This window comes from Strongylocentrotus purpuratus, unplaced genomic scaffold, assembly GCF_000002235.5.
Source record: "Strongylocentrotus purpuratus isolate Spur 01 unplaced genomic scaffold, Spur_5.0 spur5_scaffold_15, whole genome shotgun sequence".
Taxonomy (NCBI): Eukaryota; Metazoa; Echinodermata; class Echinoidea; order Camarodonta; family Strongylocentrotidae; genus Strongylocentrotus; species Strongylocentrotus purpuratus.
Window position 1 is genome coordinate 2219086 of NW_022145600.1, and position 17061 is coordinate 2236146.

Genomic DNA, 17061 nt, shown 5'->3' on the forward strand with positions numbered 1-17061 from the left:
AGAATGATGATTTAATGATTCTTGTATTATTTAACATTTACCCACAGATTTCTGTTATCGTTTTAAAAAAGGATGGGGGAAAAAAAACCGAACTAATTACCAATACTTCCATCATGCAGAAAATGAGAAGAAAAATAAAGACCACTACATCCGCCCATTGCCGTAAGAAGAACAAAAACAAATCATGATATGTTTCAAACCTGGAGGCTTTCACTCGAAAATACAATGTTTCGATCAATCTTCGTGAGGGCTGTTACCCTATCAGAGAGCGGAAAATAATAAGAAGAAAAAAAGTTGAGTTAAAAAGGAAGGATTCTATTGTATTATATGAATATGATTACATGTATACGGTTTAGGAGGTAGGACGTTTTGGAGTTGGGTCGATTGGTACAAAAGACCCGTGCGATATAGGACGTTTGGGTCCAATGAGGCGTAGGACCTACTGGAAATCAATCAATAATACGATAGTCTCCCGCAAGTAGGAAAGATGTTAATAATAATAATCAGTTTTTATATCGCCGTACATCAATAAATATTGATCTCCGTTTTGGGGATGTATGTTCATGCACAATCGGGCCTATCATCTTACGTGGAATGGTCTTAAAGAGTTCAAAATCAGTTTAAAAGAGTTGATATTATTTGGAAAGGCGATGGTGTTTTGAGGATCTGCGCCTGGAAATTTAAAATCCCCAAACGCATCAACCATAGCTTGAATCAAGAGCGGTGATTTCTTTTCATGACAGGGGGAGGACAAAATGTGAGGGACGAGGGATAGCGTAACGAGCAAAAACGTTGAGGGGGGGGGGGGGCAGAACAAAATCTGCGTCACCCCCACTCTTACATGTTACATGCAGGCCCCGCGGAACGTTTTTCAAGGTGGGGCTGAAGTATTTACGGTCTGGTACAGCAAAGCCATCGAAGCAAGTTAATTGGCTTGGGGTCCAGAAGCATAGCCCCATCGGGGGTCAGTAAAGCTCAGGAATTTTAGGCATTTAATGACGGTCTGATCAGCATATTTTGATACCTTATTTGTGACACTGGCATGGAGTTAACTAATTGGATTGGGGTAAAGGGGAGTAGCCCCCAGAATCTAAGGGGTTTTAAGCAGTAAATAACGATCGGTTGAGCATTCAGGGGGATGCCTTAAGGCCCTTGGTGGGGTCCAGTGGGCAAAGCTCCCGGAAGCTTAGGTTTTTAAAGGCATTTCATTACGGTCAGATGAGCAACCAGGGGGCAGAGCCTCCGGAAGCTCAGGGAAAAAAACATGCCAATTCAGTAAAATTTGTAAATCACTGGTATCGAATTCGAAATAAACCACGATCGAACTTTATTAGGAGGGCAACTGCCCCAAATCCCCCTCCATTATTACGCCAGTGCGAGGTATAAAGTGAACGAGAGTGACTACCCCCTTTCAGGTTTTTGAAGTTTTGTTGTATTACAAAATCATATTCCTTAGCAAAAGTATAGTATCAAAACAAGCAATAACATTTTGTTCACATTTCACTTTTCTACAATATATATTTGAACACTTTGAGGGGTATTATGCGAGGGAGCGTAGGTACCGAGCAAGAAGAGTTTTGCAATTTTTGTTGTCGAAACGCTGCACTCTTGGGCCGTCCAGAGCCTAAAAGTTTGTTGCAGTCTTTAGTCAGTATTTGCTTTCCATTTTTTTTTTGCACTTTTTCCAATTTTCCGGGGGGACGATGTCCCCCCCCCCCCCCGGGATCGCTGCCCCTGGCTTGAATTACCTATCTCGGATTGTCCTTATGGTAGGATCTGTAAAACGACTCCAGTTAATCCAAGCCTGCTCGCTGATTCGACCGCGTCCCCGTCCTGTCACTTTGGGCAACTCTCCTCCTCGCCAGCGGGAGAGCCATTCCTCGATCTCAATAGTCTTGTTTTCTAGATGGATCAACCAGAGTTCTTTTGCATCAATGAATCCATTGGAGTTCAGGTCCAGCTTCAGCTGCATGTACAAATCGGCCAGGATAGCTGGAGGAACTATGTCTCCTTCTTGGAGCCCTGGAAGACAGCGTAGTACTTCCGTGAAGTCTAGTATTTTGTCAGTGTTGTTGTCGCACTTGGCGAACTTCTGTTCCCATTCTGTGGCGTTATAAATGACCTTGGTTTCATCGATACCGCTTTTTGATAAGTCTATGGACAATGTTGTACTGGTAAATAGTCCAGCATCTAGGGCTAGCTCTTTGATCCTTTCGCATTCCTCTGGTGTTAGGAAATTTGAAATTTCTGGTGGGAAGAGATAATAATAATGATAGTAAATTGGTAATAATAATATTATTTATGTCTTTAAAGCGCTTAAAATTTCATTTCGAAGCGGTTTACATTGTAATCATGGTTATCACGGTCATTAATTGCAATTGCAAATCTTAACTTAATACTGAAGAGAAAGGTCGGCGCATGTCAATATCCTTCAAGATAATAAAACAAATATCATACAACGTATTTGATCGTTTGGAGATAACGGGTACTACAAGAAATGAATAAATAAAAATAATAATAATAACTAGAAATTTAATTCGTCATGGAGACGAATTAGGTGGTCTGTCTTCAAGTCTTATGAGAGATTATAATATTTACTATATTGAGAAAGGGAGAAGTTATATATACATGTAAACAATGATGATCATCATGATGATCATGATGATGATGATCTTGATAGTAATGGTGATGACGATGATGATGATGATGATGATGATGTTGATGATTATCATCAACAGACCACGATGACATCAGACTGAACAAAATTAGAGAACATTTAGATAGCGTATAGTCTCAGCTACAACATACTCAAAAATCAACAAAAACCAAGCCGAAATAACGGCGATATTGCTCGCAAAAGACAAGAATGTAGAATCCAGATTTGAGAAAAAGTCATCTCCCATAAGGATTACACGCCATAAGTAATGGATCTAGTGATAATAGGGTAATAATAAAGTAAATATGGTTGTTTATTACATTATTTGCGATTGTACGTGTTTTAATATTCAAAGGAGATGGTACAGTGAAAGGTCAAAAAGAAAAAAAGTGAAGAAAAAAAATTGTTGGAGACGCCCGGACTCGAACCAGGGACCTTGAGGTCGGAAGTCAAGTGCGTTACCGATATACCAAAACATTTCCCATAGAGATTACACGTAAACGGAAAATGGAATTATCAAATCCCACTTTGTAAGTGAAATATGAGCATGATCCCGGCATCTGATCGAAAAATAAAGGACACACTTACGATAGCTTATTTTCTCAGCTACAACATACTCAAAGCTCAGCATAAACAAAGATAAAACGACGGAGATATTGCTCGCGAAAGACGAGAATGTAGAATCAAGTTTTGAGAAAAAGTCATGTCCCATAGAAAATACAAGCAAAATGTGAAAAATTGACATGCCTCCTTTAATCGCAAAAAACGCCATGATACCTTTGTCAAAATGAAATCTTGTGACAACTGCATTTGTAGAGAATATTCTCAGGTAGAACATATCAAAATTTGAAAGAAAATTGATCAATATTTACAGAGATACAATCAATTTTCCAAAAATCTGCTGACGTCATAATATGAAAATTGAAATTTTGAGTTCGGAGGCCATTATGATGACGTCATGAGTCAATTGAGAGTCAAATGAGACATGAAATCATATCTCCAATTCATACTCTATCAACATATGAAAACAAAATTTGGTTCATCTTCCATCCTAAAGCGCTACAATGGATTTTGTATAGGCATGTTTTTGCCCATGTATGCTATGTATTACAAGAGCTCGCACGCACGGACATTATCTTAAACGGACGCTCATTCCGTTATTAATGGGCAGAAAAAGGTGAACAAGGTATCAAAATGCTTGGAAAAATGTGCTAAATATGATGACAGAGAAAATTTTGCGATTTTATGTTGGCAAATACCAGTACGCGCGAAAACGCGCGCGCACGCGCGTGCGAATTTTTTTCGCAAAACGCTTAAAATGGCCTGAAACGTATGCAAAATTAATTTTAAACGATTTGAAGCATTTTCATTTTTTGCGCGCGCGCTAACGCGCGGACGTACGCGTGCGCGCGCGTTTTTTGACCTGAAGTTGACCGGACGGATATTGACCTTAATCATGATAAATATGAATGAGAAATGCTTTTCCGTTAAGAAGATATGATCATGAGTAAAAAGTACCAAAAAAAACACAAAATGGCGCCTGGATGACGTCATGAAAACTTGATGACCTTGAAAATGTTACTCTAACGTCTCATGACAATGACCTATGACTGTGCCAAAATTGAACGAAATTGACTAAACTGATCTTGAGTTATCCTGTTAACAAAAAAGTGTGAAAATAAATAAAAATAAATAATAATAATAATAACTAGACATTTAATTCGTCATGGGGACGAATTAGGTGGTCTGTCTTCAAGTCTTATGATAGATTATAATATTTACTATATTGAGAAAGGGAGAAGTTATATAGACATGTAAACAATGATGATCATGATGATGATGATGATCTTGATAGTAATGGTGATGACGATGATGATGATGATGATCATGATGATGTTGATGATTATCATCAACAGACCACGATGACATCAGACTGAAAAAAATGAGAGAACATTTAGATAGTATATAGTCTCAGCTACAACATACTAAAAAATCAACAAAAATCAAGCCGAAATAACGGCGATATTGCTCGCAAAAGACAAGAATGTAGAATCCAGATTTGAGAAAAAGTCATCTCCAATAAGGATTACACGCAAAAAGTAATGGATCTATTGATAATAGGGTAATAATAAAGTAAATATGGTTGTTTATTACATTATTTGCGATGGTACGTGTTTTAATATTCAAAGGAGATGGTAGAGTGAATGGTCAAAAAGAAAAAAAGTGAAGAAAAAAAATTGTTGGAGACGCCCGGACTCGAACCAGGGACCTCGAGGTCGGAAGTCAAGTGCGTTACCGATATACCAAAACATTTCCCATAGAGATTACACGTAAACGGAAAATGGAATGCACAAATCCTACTTTGTAATTGAAATATGAGGATGATCCCGGCATCTGATCGAAAAATAAAGGGCACACTTGTGATAGCTTATTGTCTCAGCTACAACATACTCAAAGTTCAGCGTAAAAAAAGCTAAAACGACGGAGATATTGCTCGCAAAAGACAGGATGTAGAATCCAGTTTTGAGAAAAAGTCATGTCCCATAGAGAATACACGCAAAATGTAAACAATTGACATGCCTCCTTTAATCGCAAAAATACGCCATGATGCTTTCGTCAAAATGAAAATTCGTGTCTACTGCATCTGTAGGGAATTGTCTCAGCTAAAACATATCAAAATTTGGATGAAAATTGATCAATATTTACAGAGATGCAATCAATTTTCAAGAAATCTGCTGACGTCATAATATGCAAATTGAAATTTTGAGTTGGGAGGCCATTATGATGACGTCATGAGTTAATTGAGGGTCAAATGAGACATGAAATCATATCTCCAATTCATACTCTATCAAAATATGAAAACAAAATTGGGTTCATCTTCCATCCTAAAGCGCTACAATGGATTTTGTATAGGCATGTTTTTGCCCATGTATGCTATGTATTACAAGAGCTCGCACGCACGGAAATTATCTTAAACGGACGCTCATTCCGTTATTAATGGTCAGAAAAAGGTGAACAAGGTATCAAAATGCTTGAAAAAATGTGCCAAATATGATGACATAAAAAATTTGGCGATTTTTTGTTGCAAAATGCCATTACGCGCGAAAACGCGCGCGCATGTGCGTGCGCGCGTTTTTTGCAAAATGCTTAAAATGGCCTGAAACGTATGCAAAAAAAATTTGAGACGATTTGGAGCATTTTTATTTTTTGCGCGCGCGATGACGCGCGGACGTACGCATGCGCGCGCGTTTTCTGACCTGAAATTGACCGGACGGATATTGACCTTAATCGTGATAAATATGAATGAGAAATGCCTTTCCGTTATGAAGATATGATCATGAGTAAAAAGTACCAAAAAAAACACAAAATGGCGCCTGGATGACGTCATGAAAACTTGATGACCTTGAAAATGTTACTCTAACGTCTCATGACAATGACCTATGACTGTGCCAAAATTGAACGAAATTGACTAAACTGATCTTGAGTTATCCTGTTAACAAAAAAGTGTGAAAATAAATAAAAATAAATAATAATAATAATAATAACTAGAAATTTAATTCGTCATGGAGACGAATTAGGTGGTCTGTCTTCAAGTCTTATGAGAGATTATAATATTTACTATATTGAGAAAGGGAGAAGTTATATATACATGTAAACAATGATGATCATCATGATGATGATGATCTTGATAGTAATGGTGATGACGATGATGATGATGATGATGATGTTGATGATTATCATCAACAGACCACGATGACATCAGACTGAACAAAATTAGAGAACATTTAGATAGCGTATAGTCTCAGCTACAACATACTCAAAAATCAACAAAAACCAAGCCGAAATAACGGCGATATTGCTCGCAAAAGACAAGAATGTAGAATCCAGATTTGAGAAAAAGTCATCTCCCATAAGGATTACACGCCAAAAGTAATGGATCTAGTGATAATAGGGTAATAATAAAGTAAATATGGTTGTTTATTACATTATTTGCGATTGTACGTGTTTTAATATTCAAAGGAGATGGTACAGTGAAAGGTCAAAAAGAAAAAAAAGTGAAGAAAAAAAATTGTTGGAGACGCCCGGACTCGAACCAGGGACCTTGAGGTCGGAAGTCAAGTGCGTTACCGATATACCAAAACATTTCCCATAGAGATTACACGTAAACGGAAAATGGAATTATCAAATCCCACTTTGTAAGTGAAATATGAGCATGATCCCGGCATCTGATCGAAAGATAAAGGACACACTTACGATAGCTTATTTTCTCAGCTACAACATACTCAAAGCTCAGCGTAAACAAAGATAAAACGACGGAGATATTGCTCGTGAAAGACGAGAATGTAGAATCAAGTTTTGAGAAAAAGTCATGTCCCATAGAGAATACACGCAAAATGTGAAAAATTGACATGCCTCCTTTAATCGCAAAAAACGCCATGATACCTTTGTCAAAATGATATCTTGTGACGACTACATTTGTAGAGAATATTCTCAGGTAGAACATATCAAAATTTGAAAGAAAATTGATCAATATTTACAGAGATACAATCAATTTTCCAAAAATCTGCTGACGTCATAATATGAAAATTGAAATTTTGAGTTCGGAGGCCATTATGATGACGTCATGAGTCAATTGAGGGTCAAATGAGACATGAAATCATATCTCCAATTCATACTCTATCAACATATGAAAACAAAATTTGGTTCATCTTCCATCCTAAAGCGCTACAATGGATTTTGTATAGGCATGTTTTTGCCCATGTATGCTATGTATTACAAGAGCTCGCACGCACGGACATTATCTTAAACGGACGCTCATTCCGTTATTAATGGGCAGAAAAAGGTGAACAAGGTATCAAAATGCTTGGAAAAATGTGCTAAATATGATGACAGAGAAAATTTTGCGATTTTATGTTGGCAAATACCAGTACGCGCGAAAACGCGCGCGCACCCGCGTGCGAGCTTTTTTTGCAAAACGCTTAAAATGGCCTGAAACGTATGCAAAATTAATTTTAAACGATTTGAAGCATTTTTATTTTTTGCGCGCGCGCTGACGCGCGGACGTACGCGTGCGCGCGCGTTTTTTGACCTGAAGTTGACCGGACGGATATTGACCTTAATCATGATAAATATGAATGAGAAATGCTTTTCCGTTAAGAAGATATGATCATGAGTAAAAAGTACCAAAAAAACACAAAATGGCGCCTGGATGACGTCATGAAAACTTGATGACCTCGAAAATGTTACTCTAACGTCTCATGACAATGACCTATGACTGTGCCAAAATTGAACGAAATTGACTAAACTGATCTTGAGTTATCCTGTTAACAAAAAAGTGTGAAAATAAATAAAAATAAATAATAATAATAATAAAGAAAGAAAATTCTGACGAAAACAATAGGTGATCTGTCGTTGACAGACCACCTAATAATAATAATAAAGAAAGAAAATTCTGACGAAAACAATAGGTGATCTGTCGTTGACAGACCACCTAATAATAGCCTAATAGTCCACTCCAAATTTTATAACCCGAAACGGAAATTCTTTTTGCCCAATTGTTCGTGAGCCCGGCAGCCACTGAGCAGCGTCAGATCGACTATGCTCTATCCCTTATTGTTGAACGCCAAACAAGGTAGCAACTATAAAACAAAATTGATACTGAAATACAAATTATACAAAGAGATCGATATTTTGTTGGTATTTCATGAATGATTTAAGGCATTATTTACCGCTAAATTGTAGAAATACATAGTGAGGAAATAATTATCCATTTGGAAAAATGATTACACTAAAAAAGCAATGTATGATATAGCTACAAAGAAAATGGAAAAAATGTAATAAATGTAAGCGCCTAAATCTGGCTTGCACTGATTAGAGACACGACATTTAAAAATGTTGATACATAAAAGCGTGTCTCCTCCAATAGGTTTTTTTTCTCATTTGAATCCCCGTGAAGATTTTATTTTCATTCATGAACTCACAATGATTATATTGACTTTCTTATTGTACAAGAGTTGGTTTTATCGGAGTGCTATTACCGAAAGCTGGTGGTTTAACGGCAATGGTTTTCAGCTGGACATATCTTCCCGGAGAAATCTCGACATATCTTATGTGTCCAACCTAAATAGCATGGAAGATAAAGATAAAGATACGTAAACTAATATGTAATACAAATTATTTAATACATCTACATATACTAAGTTTATCATATTTTTGATATTTAAAATGTTATGACATAATATTGGGGTGATCACACTGCCTGTGCACACAGTCTGCCCCGCGTACACAAACACACAACAGCAGTCAGTTGGTAGAAATAGCATTTTTTGTAAATTTATTTTTAAAAAAACTAAACAATATTTCTAAATTTTTATTTCACATATACCTTTACTTACAATTATGTGTAGTTTCATTGTTATAGGCATGTGGGAAATATGTTAAATGATTTAATTAGAATATTGTCTTTTCAGCCATTGTGTGACATGGCCCGCTGATCGCCCATTGACTCGCGCTGCTATTCTGCGTGGTGAAAATGCACCTCAATGTATAAAACTCCCGTACAAAAATGCAATATCCTCATGTGTTTCACTCTTTGAATCAATTTGTTGTATACACTCAAGGTAGCCACAATTGGACTGAGGTCACCAAACTTTCTTTCACTCTAAAATTTAGTCCCTGTGGAATGTTATGGCCAGTTGACTGGCTTCTCGAAAAATCGTCACAAATCCTCAAATCTGACATTTAAAAAAAATATATATACTGTGATGTAGCCAAAAATCTGCAAATTTTTATCATTTGATCGGTTTTTCTGAATAATTTGTGAAACATATGCGGAAATAGCTGTGACGGTGATCCAAGTAATTTCAATCGCCATATTTTATTGACATTGCAAAAATATTTGGAATTTAATGTTAATATTTGATGTAGTGTGTGTGTGTATTGGGTTTTTACGGACGTGTATCAATCAGATATGATTATTTACGTCTGGGACCGACCTTTAAACGTCACCATCCGAAAGACGATTTGATTACATATGCGCATAATAATTGGGCGGACTTAGTTATTTTCACAACTTTTTCATATCTGCAGATTCGCAAAAATGACTTATTTTGTTGGCTTCTGTTTTCAAAACGGTAATAGATATATGAATTTTCTTTTCTTTTTTTTTACCACAAAGATTAGTATCTGATAATTTAATTCATTATTTGTGTCCGAGAAAGTGATGAATTAAGTTGTTAACTTTGTCGAATTTTGCCATTTTTGCCAATTTGACCATTTCTGGCATGTTTTTCGGTAATTTTGCGATTTCAAAAAAATGGTATAAAATCACAATGCATCGACCGATTTCAATTCTGTTTTTTTTTTTTTTTTTGAAGGTTTCATAAAGCTTGATCATTTGCAATCATCAAATAACATGTGCTTGTTGTACTTATTTTTGGTGCGCTATACCTAATAATATTAATATCTTTATCATCATCATCATCGTAATCTTTACGATTATTGTTGTTGTTGTTATTATAATTTTTTATAAATTTGTCTATTTATCAATCAATTATTTATTTATTTATTTATTTATTCATTATTCATTAGTACATGTTTGATAAAATAACGTGCTATGATCAGCATGAGATTAAACAAATAATAGTAGTAGACTTTAAAAAGAAGTTACAATCAAAATACATTTAGAGTAATAATGCATGAAGAAAAAGATAGATGTTTGGTAATATAAGTCTAAGACTTAAAACGTTTCCACACCTTACCATTCAAATAAATTTATTCTTAAAAAAAAATACAAAAACAAACAAACTAAGCATTGTCAATACTAGATATTAGTATTAAATACTAATGACAGCATGACAAATAATTAATTATCGAGCTAAACATGTATTACGATCAACAAATATAAAACATTTTTGCTAGCATGAGAATTTAAGTATAGGAATAAAGTAGCCTTTATCTGATTTTAAAAATGTCGTCTAGGCTGCTATATTCATACCCTCATTTCCCCTTGTCTATGTTTAAAATGGAAATAGCTCCAGCACATATACGAATGTTTTACTTTTGCAACAATAGAATACTATTTGTAATTGTATTTTGATGTTGCCAAAAAGAACCTTACAAAATGAAATGTAGGGTTGAATGAAGGTAACTATTGTACAATATGAATATTACCTTGTCAGGTAAAAGATATTTCACCCCATATAATATGCCAAAATTTCGGAGTTTTGACGCCCTCAGTTTTCAGATGATCACTCCAGTTGAGTTGCTCATTACATTGATGTAAACCCACTGAAACATCGTGCACGTTTTTCCTTCCTATAAGGCATAAGTTTAACACTCCTTGGGAGTGGATATAATATATGTTACGAACGTTGAGATACGGCATATTATTTCGAAACGAATCAGCTAATTTTGGTATTGATGTCGTTTTCGAGGATATGATTATCAAGATGAAATTAGAAATCACTAGTGTCATCAGCAAACTATACGTATTTTAAAATAGATGACACAATGCAAATATCAATTTAATATAGGAAATAACAGCACACCTAATAATATGAAACCTTGTGGCACCCACACTTCTAGAAATGATACACTGTTGCTCATAACGGTGGAATATTTTTTTTAATCCCAATTTATGGAATTATTTTATAAATAATTTAAAAATACTAGATCTAGATAATAGTATACAGTCTCAGATTTTATTGAATAATAATTTGCCAATATGTGTTTTGCGTGACTGCTAAAGCATGTATATTATGCTACTATGTTTATCAACAAGGGGACCTATGCCCTTAAGTCATAAATGACAGTAATGAGGATTAATGCCTCACAAAAGGGCTCTGATATAGCACATCGACACGGTGTTGATCCTGGGGCCTCACAGTTACGAGGCCATTGCTTTGTCACTGAACCATGACTGTACGCAGCGGGGGCTAGGGTAGGGGGCAGTTTCCATAAATTAAAAAAAAAAAGAAAATGCAATAAATATTCAATAATTTATTGCATTCTACCCCGGTCCCCAACATAAAAAAATCCTCTGGACGGCCATGCATTATGGCTCAAGGCATGGGCACACAGAAGATTTTATTATGTTGGGGACCGGGGTAGAATGCAATAAATTATTGAAAATTTATTGCATTTTCTGTTTTTTTTTTAATTTATGGAAACTGCCCCCTACCATAGCCCCGCTGCGTACAGTCATGGTTCAGTGACAAAGCAATGGCCTCGTAACTGTGAGGCCCCAGGATCAACACCGTGTCGATGTGCTATATTAGTGCCCTTTTGTGAGGCATTAATCCTCATTACTGTCATTTATGACTTAAGGGCATAGGTCCCCTAGTTAATAAACATAGTAGCATAACATACATGCTTTAGCAGTCACGCAAAACACATATTGGCAAATTATTATTCAATAAAATCTGAGACTGTATACTATTATCTAGATCTAGTATTTTTAAATTATTTTTAAAACAATTCCATAAATTGGGATAAAAAAAAATATTCCACCGTTATGAGCAACAGTGTATGTCAGATTTAATACAGTTATCGCAGGTCTATTGCCTTCTACTGGCAGACATATCAGTGTAGTGTCTATCACTTCTAACGTTATTATTATTATTTTTTTAAACAATTATTATCATTATCATTAGTTTCATCATTATTTTAATATTGTTACTGTTGTTTTTGCAGTTTTAATTATTTGTATAATGATCATTATCATTGATACATTGGTAGATTAACTGGACAACATGACAACTGGTATATTACCCTAACCCCAACCCTAACCCTAACCCTAATCCTAACACTAACCCTAACCGTAACTCAAATTCAAAACAATATAACTAATCAAACTAATGATTAATGATTGTATCTATTGTTTCTTGGGAGGCCTTAAAGTTCCCTCTGCCTGCAAACGAACGCAGAGGTCGGGAAGTAACTCTATTTTTTAATCGTTAAAAGGACAGGAAAATGTCCTGCCAATCAGGGGCGTCGCTAGACCTTTTTCAGTGGGGGGTGTAGAGGCCAACGATTACCGACAAAACTAGCCACCAATTACCGACAAAATTAAATGTCCAATATCTACAAATTCAACCATATAAACCTGGGGCCGAAGGCTAAATTGTTTTGCGTATGTACTATCTATAGTATTAGCATATGCGCAAAATGGTCATTTTCCTCGACGACATAAATATACGAATTATTTCTGATGGGCCTCCTGCGCGAAGCGCGGAAGCTTAGACGTTTCCTTAAATTATTAGAAAAAGAAGACGATTAATTGTACCGTTCTCGACTGGTAATCCTTGGCTGAAAAAAGTTCCCCCCCCCCCTCCCGCGCAAAGTGTGAAAGCTTTGACGTTTCATTAAATTATTGTAAAAAAGAAGACGATCGGGTTGTACCGTTCTCGACTGTTTATCTATTTCTGAATTCAGTTCCCCCCCCCCCTCCCGCGCAAAGCGCGGAAGCTTTGACGTTTCATTAAATTATGAGAAAAAGTAACCGATTCGGTGTACTGTTCTCGACTCTTAATCCTTATCTGAATGAAGCTTTCCCCCTCCCGTTTTGACGTTTCATTAAATTATTAGAGAAAGAAGACGATTCGTCGTACCGTTTTAGACTCTTAATTAAGCTGGGGTCACAAAGGTTCGTACGAACGATAGTTTCGTACGAATCTCCCTGTTTTTCTATTGTCTTTTCGAATTTCCATTGTCTGAAAATCGCTCGTACGGCGTTCGTAGCAGTTCGTAATGACATTTGTGACCGAGGCATAAGCCCTATTCATCTGAATTCGGTTTCCCCCTATCGCGCGAAGCGCGAAAGCTTTGATGTTTCCTCATATCATTAGAGAAGGAACACGATTCATCGTACCGTTTTCGACTCTTAATAAGCCCTATTCATCTGAATTCAGTTTTCCCCTCTCGCACGAAGCGCGAAAGCTTTGACGTTTATTAGAGAAAGAACACGATTCGTTGTACCGTTTTTGACTTTTAATAAGCCCTATTTGTCTGAATTCAGTTTCCCACTCTCTCGCGAAGCGCGGAAGCTTTGACGTTTCCTTAAATTATTAGAGAAAGAAGACGATTCGTTGTACTGTTCTCGACTCGTCTAAATGAAGTTTCCCCTTCCGCGCAAAGCGCGGAATTTTTGGCGTTTCATCACATTATAAAGAAAGGTAGACGATTCGTCGTACCGTTGTTGACTCTTAAACCTTGTTTGAATTTAGTTTTCCCAAAAATTTTAAACCTCTGATTTCTTTAGCTGATATTATAGGAAAGTGAAACTTCGAGAAAATACAAGTATTGTAGTTGTAGTCTCTCTCGAAGTCGTCACAGCGGATAAGAAGTCACAGTTCGTAGGGAAAAAACTTGTCGGCCGACCGACAATATACATCTCACCGACTTCAAACTTCTGCATTAATATATAGTACACGAGGATCGAGCAAGAATACCGACACAGCTGATCCGACACCGAAATATATTTACCCGTGGCTTTCTTGCTCCCTCAACGAGACGACTCCACCCAACAACCCCCTTTTCTATTTTACTCCCACTCCTCCTCTCTCAGACTCTTACCTCCCCTCTCTCTCTCCTCTCTTTCACCCCCCCCCCCCATTTCTTTTGTTTCCCTTTCACTCTTTTTTCTTCTTTTTTCTTCTTTTTTCCTTTTCTTTCTTTTTCTTTCTTTCCTCTCCTCCCTCTTTTTCTTTTTTTTTCTCTTTCTTGCTTCTCTTTTCTTTCTTTTCCTTTCTTTCTTTTCTTTTCCTTTCCTTTTTTTCTTTTCTTTCCCTTTCCCTCTCTTTTTTCCCTCTCTTTTTCCCTCCCCCTTTTCTCTTTTTCCCGACGGCAGCGCAATTTTACCGACACTATCCTGACAGGTGGGGAGGTGTCGCAACCCACCCCCCCCCCCCCACACCCCCCCCCCCTTTGGCGACGCCCCTGCTGCCAATGACCATTTCTACTTAATGACTCATGTTGTCACTACATATGTCCGTCTAATGACGTTGTAGTGTATATACATGCATTATGTTCGTGTACTCACGAAGTACTCACTTCAACAGGATCGTACTGGAAGAGTCGTATCCTTTCGTCAACCGGGTCCACGTTGCCTTCCTTCTCAACGGCAGCATCGACGATGGCCCCATCACCAACATCATTCTCCAAATCATCGACCTCGATTGCTGCAGTATTTCCCGTGTTCGTGTCGTCTGCACCGGCCGAAGAATCGTCATCTGATAGCACCGAAGAAGAAAACGCCAAGGACAACATCGCCAACAGAACGACAACGCATTTCAGACAGACCCTTCCCCCTGTTCCTTTATCTAGTTTCCAGTGCATGTTTTCTGTAGTTCTGAACCTATTATGTGCATGAAATAATGGATGCGGCTTTTTCCAACGTTACCCGGTATAATGCCTGCATCTTTGAAATTACCAAAGGTTATAACATTGGGGCCGGATCAATAAGGAAAACAACAGATGCGCTATTATTGGGATTTTGTTCATTGAACCATATTATACGCATCGAAATGCAACAGTGGCAGCTGTTTCGTGATCTGTCGTATTACTTTAAATTTGCTGAGTCTGTACATGTACAATTGCCCCTATATATGTTTACTATGTGATTAAATGATAAAGTCACGTGCGATGCTGAATTATGTTCCATGACAGGAATACATTCTTACAGATTGTAGATTTTAGAAGAGACAGAGAGAGAGAGAGAGAAAGAGAGAGACACCGAGAGAGATATATATGTAATTATATATATATACGTATATATAGCTAGGGAATTATATCATGTTCTCTTCTCGTAGTTGTCCATTTCATTTTCTTTTCAATTTCTCACTTTTGTCACCATTGGCTTTATAGGGTCCTCCATGTATGTTATGTTCTATCCCAGATACGGTGTGTTTTTATTTTATCTAGCCTGCATGGTTATATGGCACGGGGAAAGTGCGCATTCGGTCATCCGATTTGGTGGGATTCGAGCCCTAGACAGATGCTCCGTCGACAAATAACCCCTTGGTTTCACACTTTTACAAGTCAATCAATTTGTAATTATTTGTTACGCCAAATTTGCTTTGAAAACACACCGGGTTTCCCAGGATCGTGCGACCCTGCGCTGACCAATGCATAACAAATTATATAGCTGCATTCATCTAGAATAGGCTAGATCGAATATATGTCGCTATAGTAAAAACAATTATATCGATTTTCAAAAGTGGTACGTTATTGCACGTATTAAAGCATGTTCTTCTTGCATATATTCTCGTGCTTTAAAGGTACTTTGTCCCATTTGCAGGCCATAAAAATGAAAAGGTTAAATTCCAACGGCATTTGAAAGACAATACTAATTTAGAACTTCCCTAAAAAAAAGGGGGGGGGGGCTTGAAAATGTCTTTAAGTGGGAAAATAACGATTATAAGTCGTCGAATCGACTCAGGAGCTACAGAGCCAGTAAGTAATAGTCTGATTTTTCAGACCATTGTACCGAATGGTCGTACGTTTTATGCTGCGCAAAGATTCAATCGGTTTAATTTTGGCCATTACAAGAAGTGGGTTATTGTTGTAGACAAATGCTCATGTACCCTTTACAGCTCATTTTATGTACGTTTATGCCAAAGATGAAAAAAGGCCAGTCAGTCATTCAATAGTGTCCGACATTGAAGTCTAGCAAGTAAACCTTGTTTCCTTGCATAATTTGAATATTAAAGATAAACTTGAGTTCTGGTAATGCGATTGCATTGTGAAAGAAAAGGTGTGGAATGGATAAGAAAAGTTGATTATATAGTATGTAAGTAATGGTGTGTAATGCAAGGTTCTGGAGTCATCAAAATCATCATAAATTTGGCAGAGTCTTGGTAAAGTAACAATCACTTACACAGAAAGATGTATATGGGACAACACACATGGTGTCGGGGCTAGTACTACCCTGATTTCCTTATTTTTCTATGCTCATTACTCAGCCAGTATACATTTTCTTCCAAAATTGTTTGGCACATGACATTTATTTGTAATCTTGAACATTCAGTGTAAGTTTCGTTAGATTCTGTGAGAATTCATTTTCTTTTTTTACCAGAACTCAAGTTTATCTTTAAGACACTGCTAACGTTTAAATTTCACAGATAGGACATACATGACATATTCATGATTCCTGCAAAGTTCTACAGAATTTGATGTTGGCTGCAAAAGGGACATAGTATCTTTAAAATTAGAATTTTCAAATATGCTCTTTGCAGACGTTAACGATACGTTAGCTTTGGCTCCTTAGGATGCTAGTAATTCCATATGGACAGTTGATTGTCACTGGGCGTCACTTACTGAGGGAGGAAGGAGGGGTGGTGTGTCTGACCCCCCCCCCCCCCAGTGTTATTTTGAATGCCACTGTTTGGTTCACCTATTAGACTCCA

General features: G+C 37.0%; 1 protein-coding gene across 1 annotated transcript; it reads right to left on the minus strand.

Annotated features, from left to right (window-relative positions):
- Nucleotides 1-1744: 1744 nt before the first annotated feature.
- LOC115924299 lies at nucleotides 1745-14992 on the minus strand. Its single transcript, XM_030986397.1, has 3 exons — nucleotides 14708-14992; nucleotides 8695-8776; nucleotides 1745-2247 (listed from the first exon to the last, which is right to left on the minus strand). Exons 1-3 carry the CDS (start codon nucleotides 14990-14992, stop codon nucleotides 1745-1747), a joined length of 870 nt encoding a protein of 289 aa, XP_030842257.1.
- Between the last annotated feature and the right edge of the window lie 2069 nt (nucleotides 14993-17061).

Coding starts and splice junctions, on each gene's coding strand:
- LOC115924299 (XM_030986397.1), bottom strand. CDS start 14,992: ATGCACTGGAAACTAGATAAAGGAACAGGGGGAAGGGTCTGTCTGAAA. Junction 8,777..14,707: donor TCCAGTACGATCCTGTTGAA/GTGAGTACTTCG, acceptor CATGCTATTTAG/GTTGGACACATAAGATATGT. Junction 2,248..8,694: donor CGTTAAACCACCAGCTTTCG/GTAATAGCACTC, acceptor TCTTCCCACCAG/AAATTTCAAATTTCCTAACA.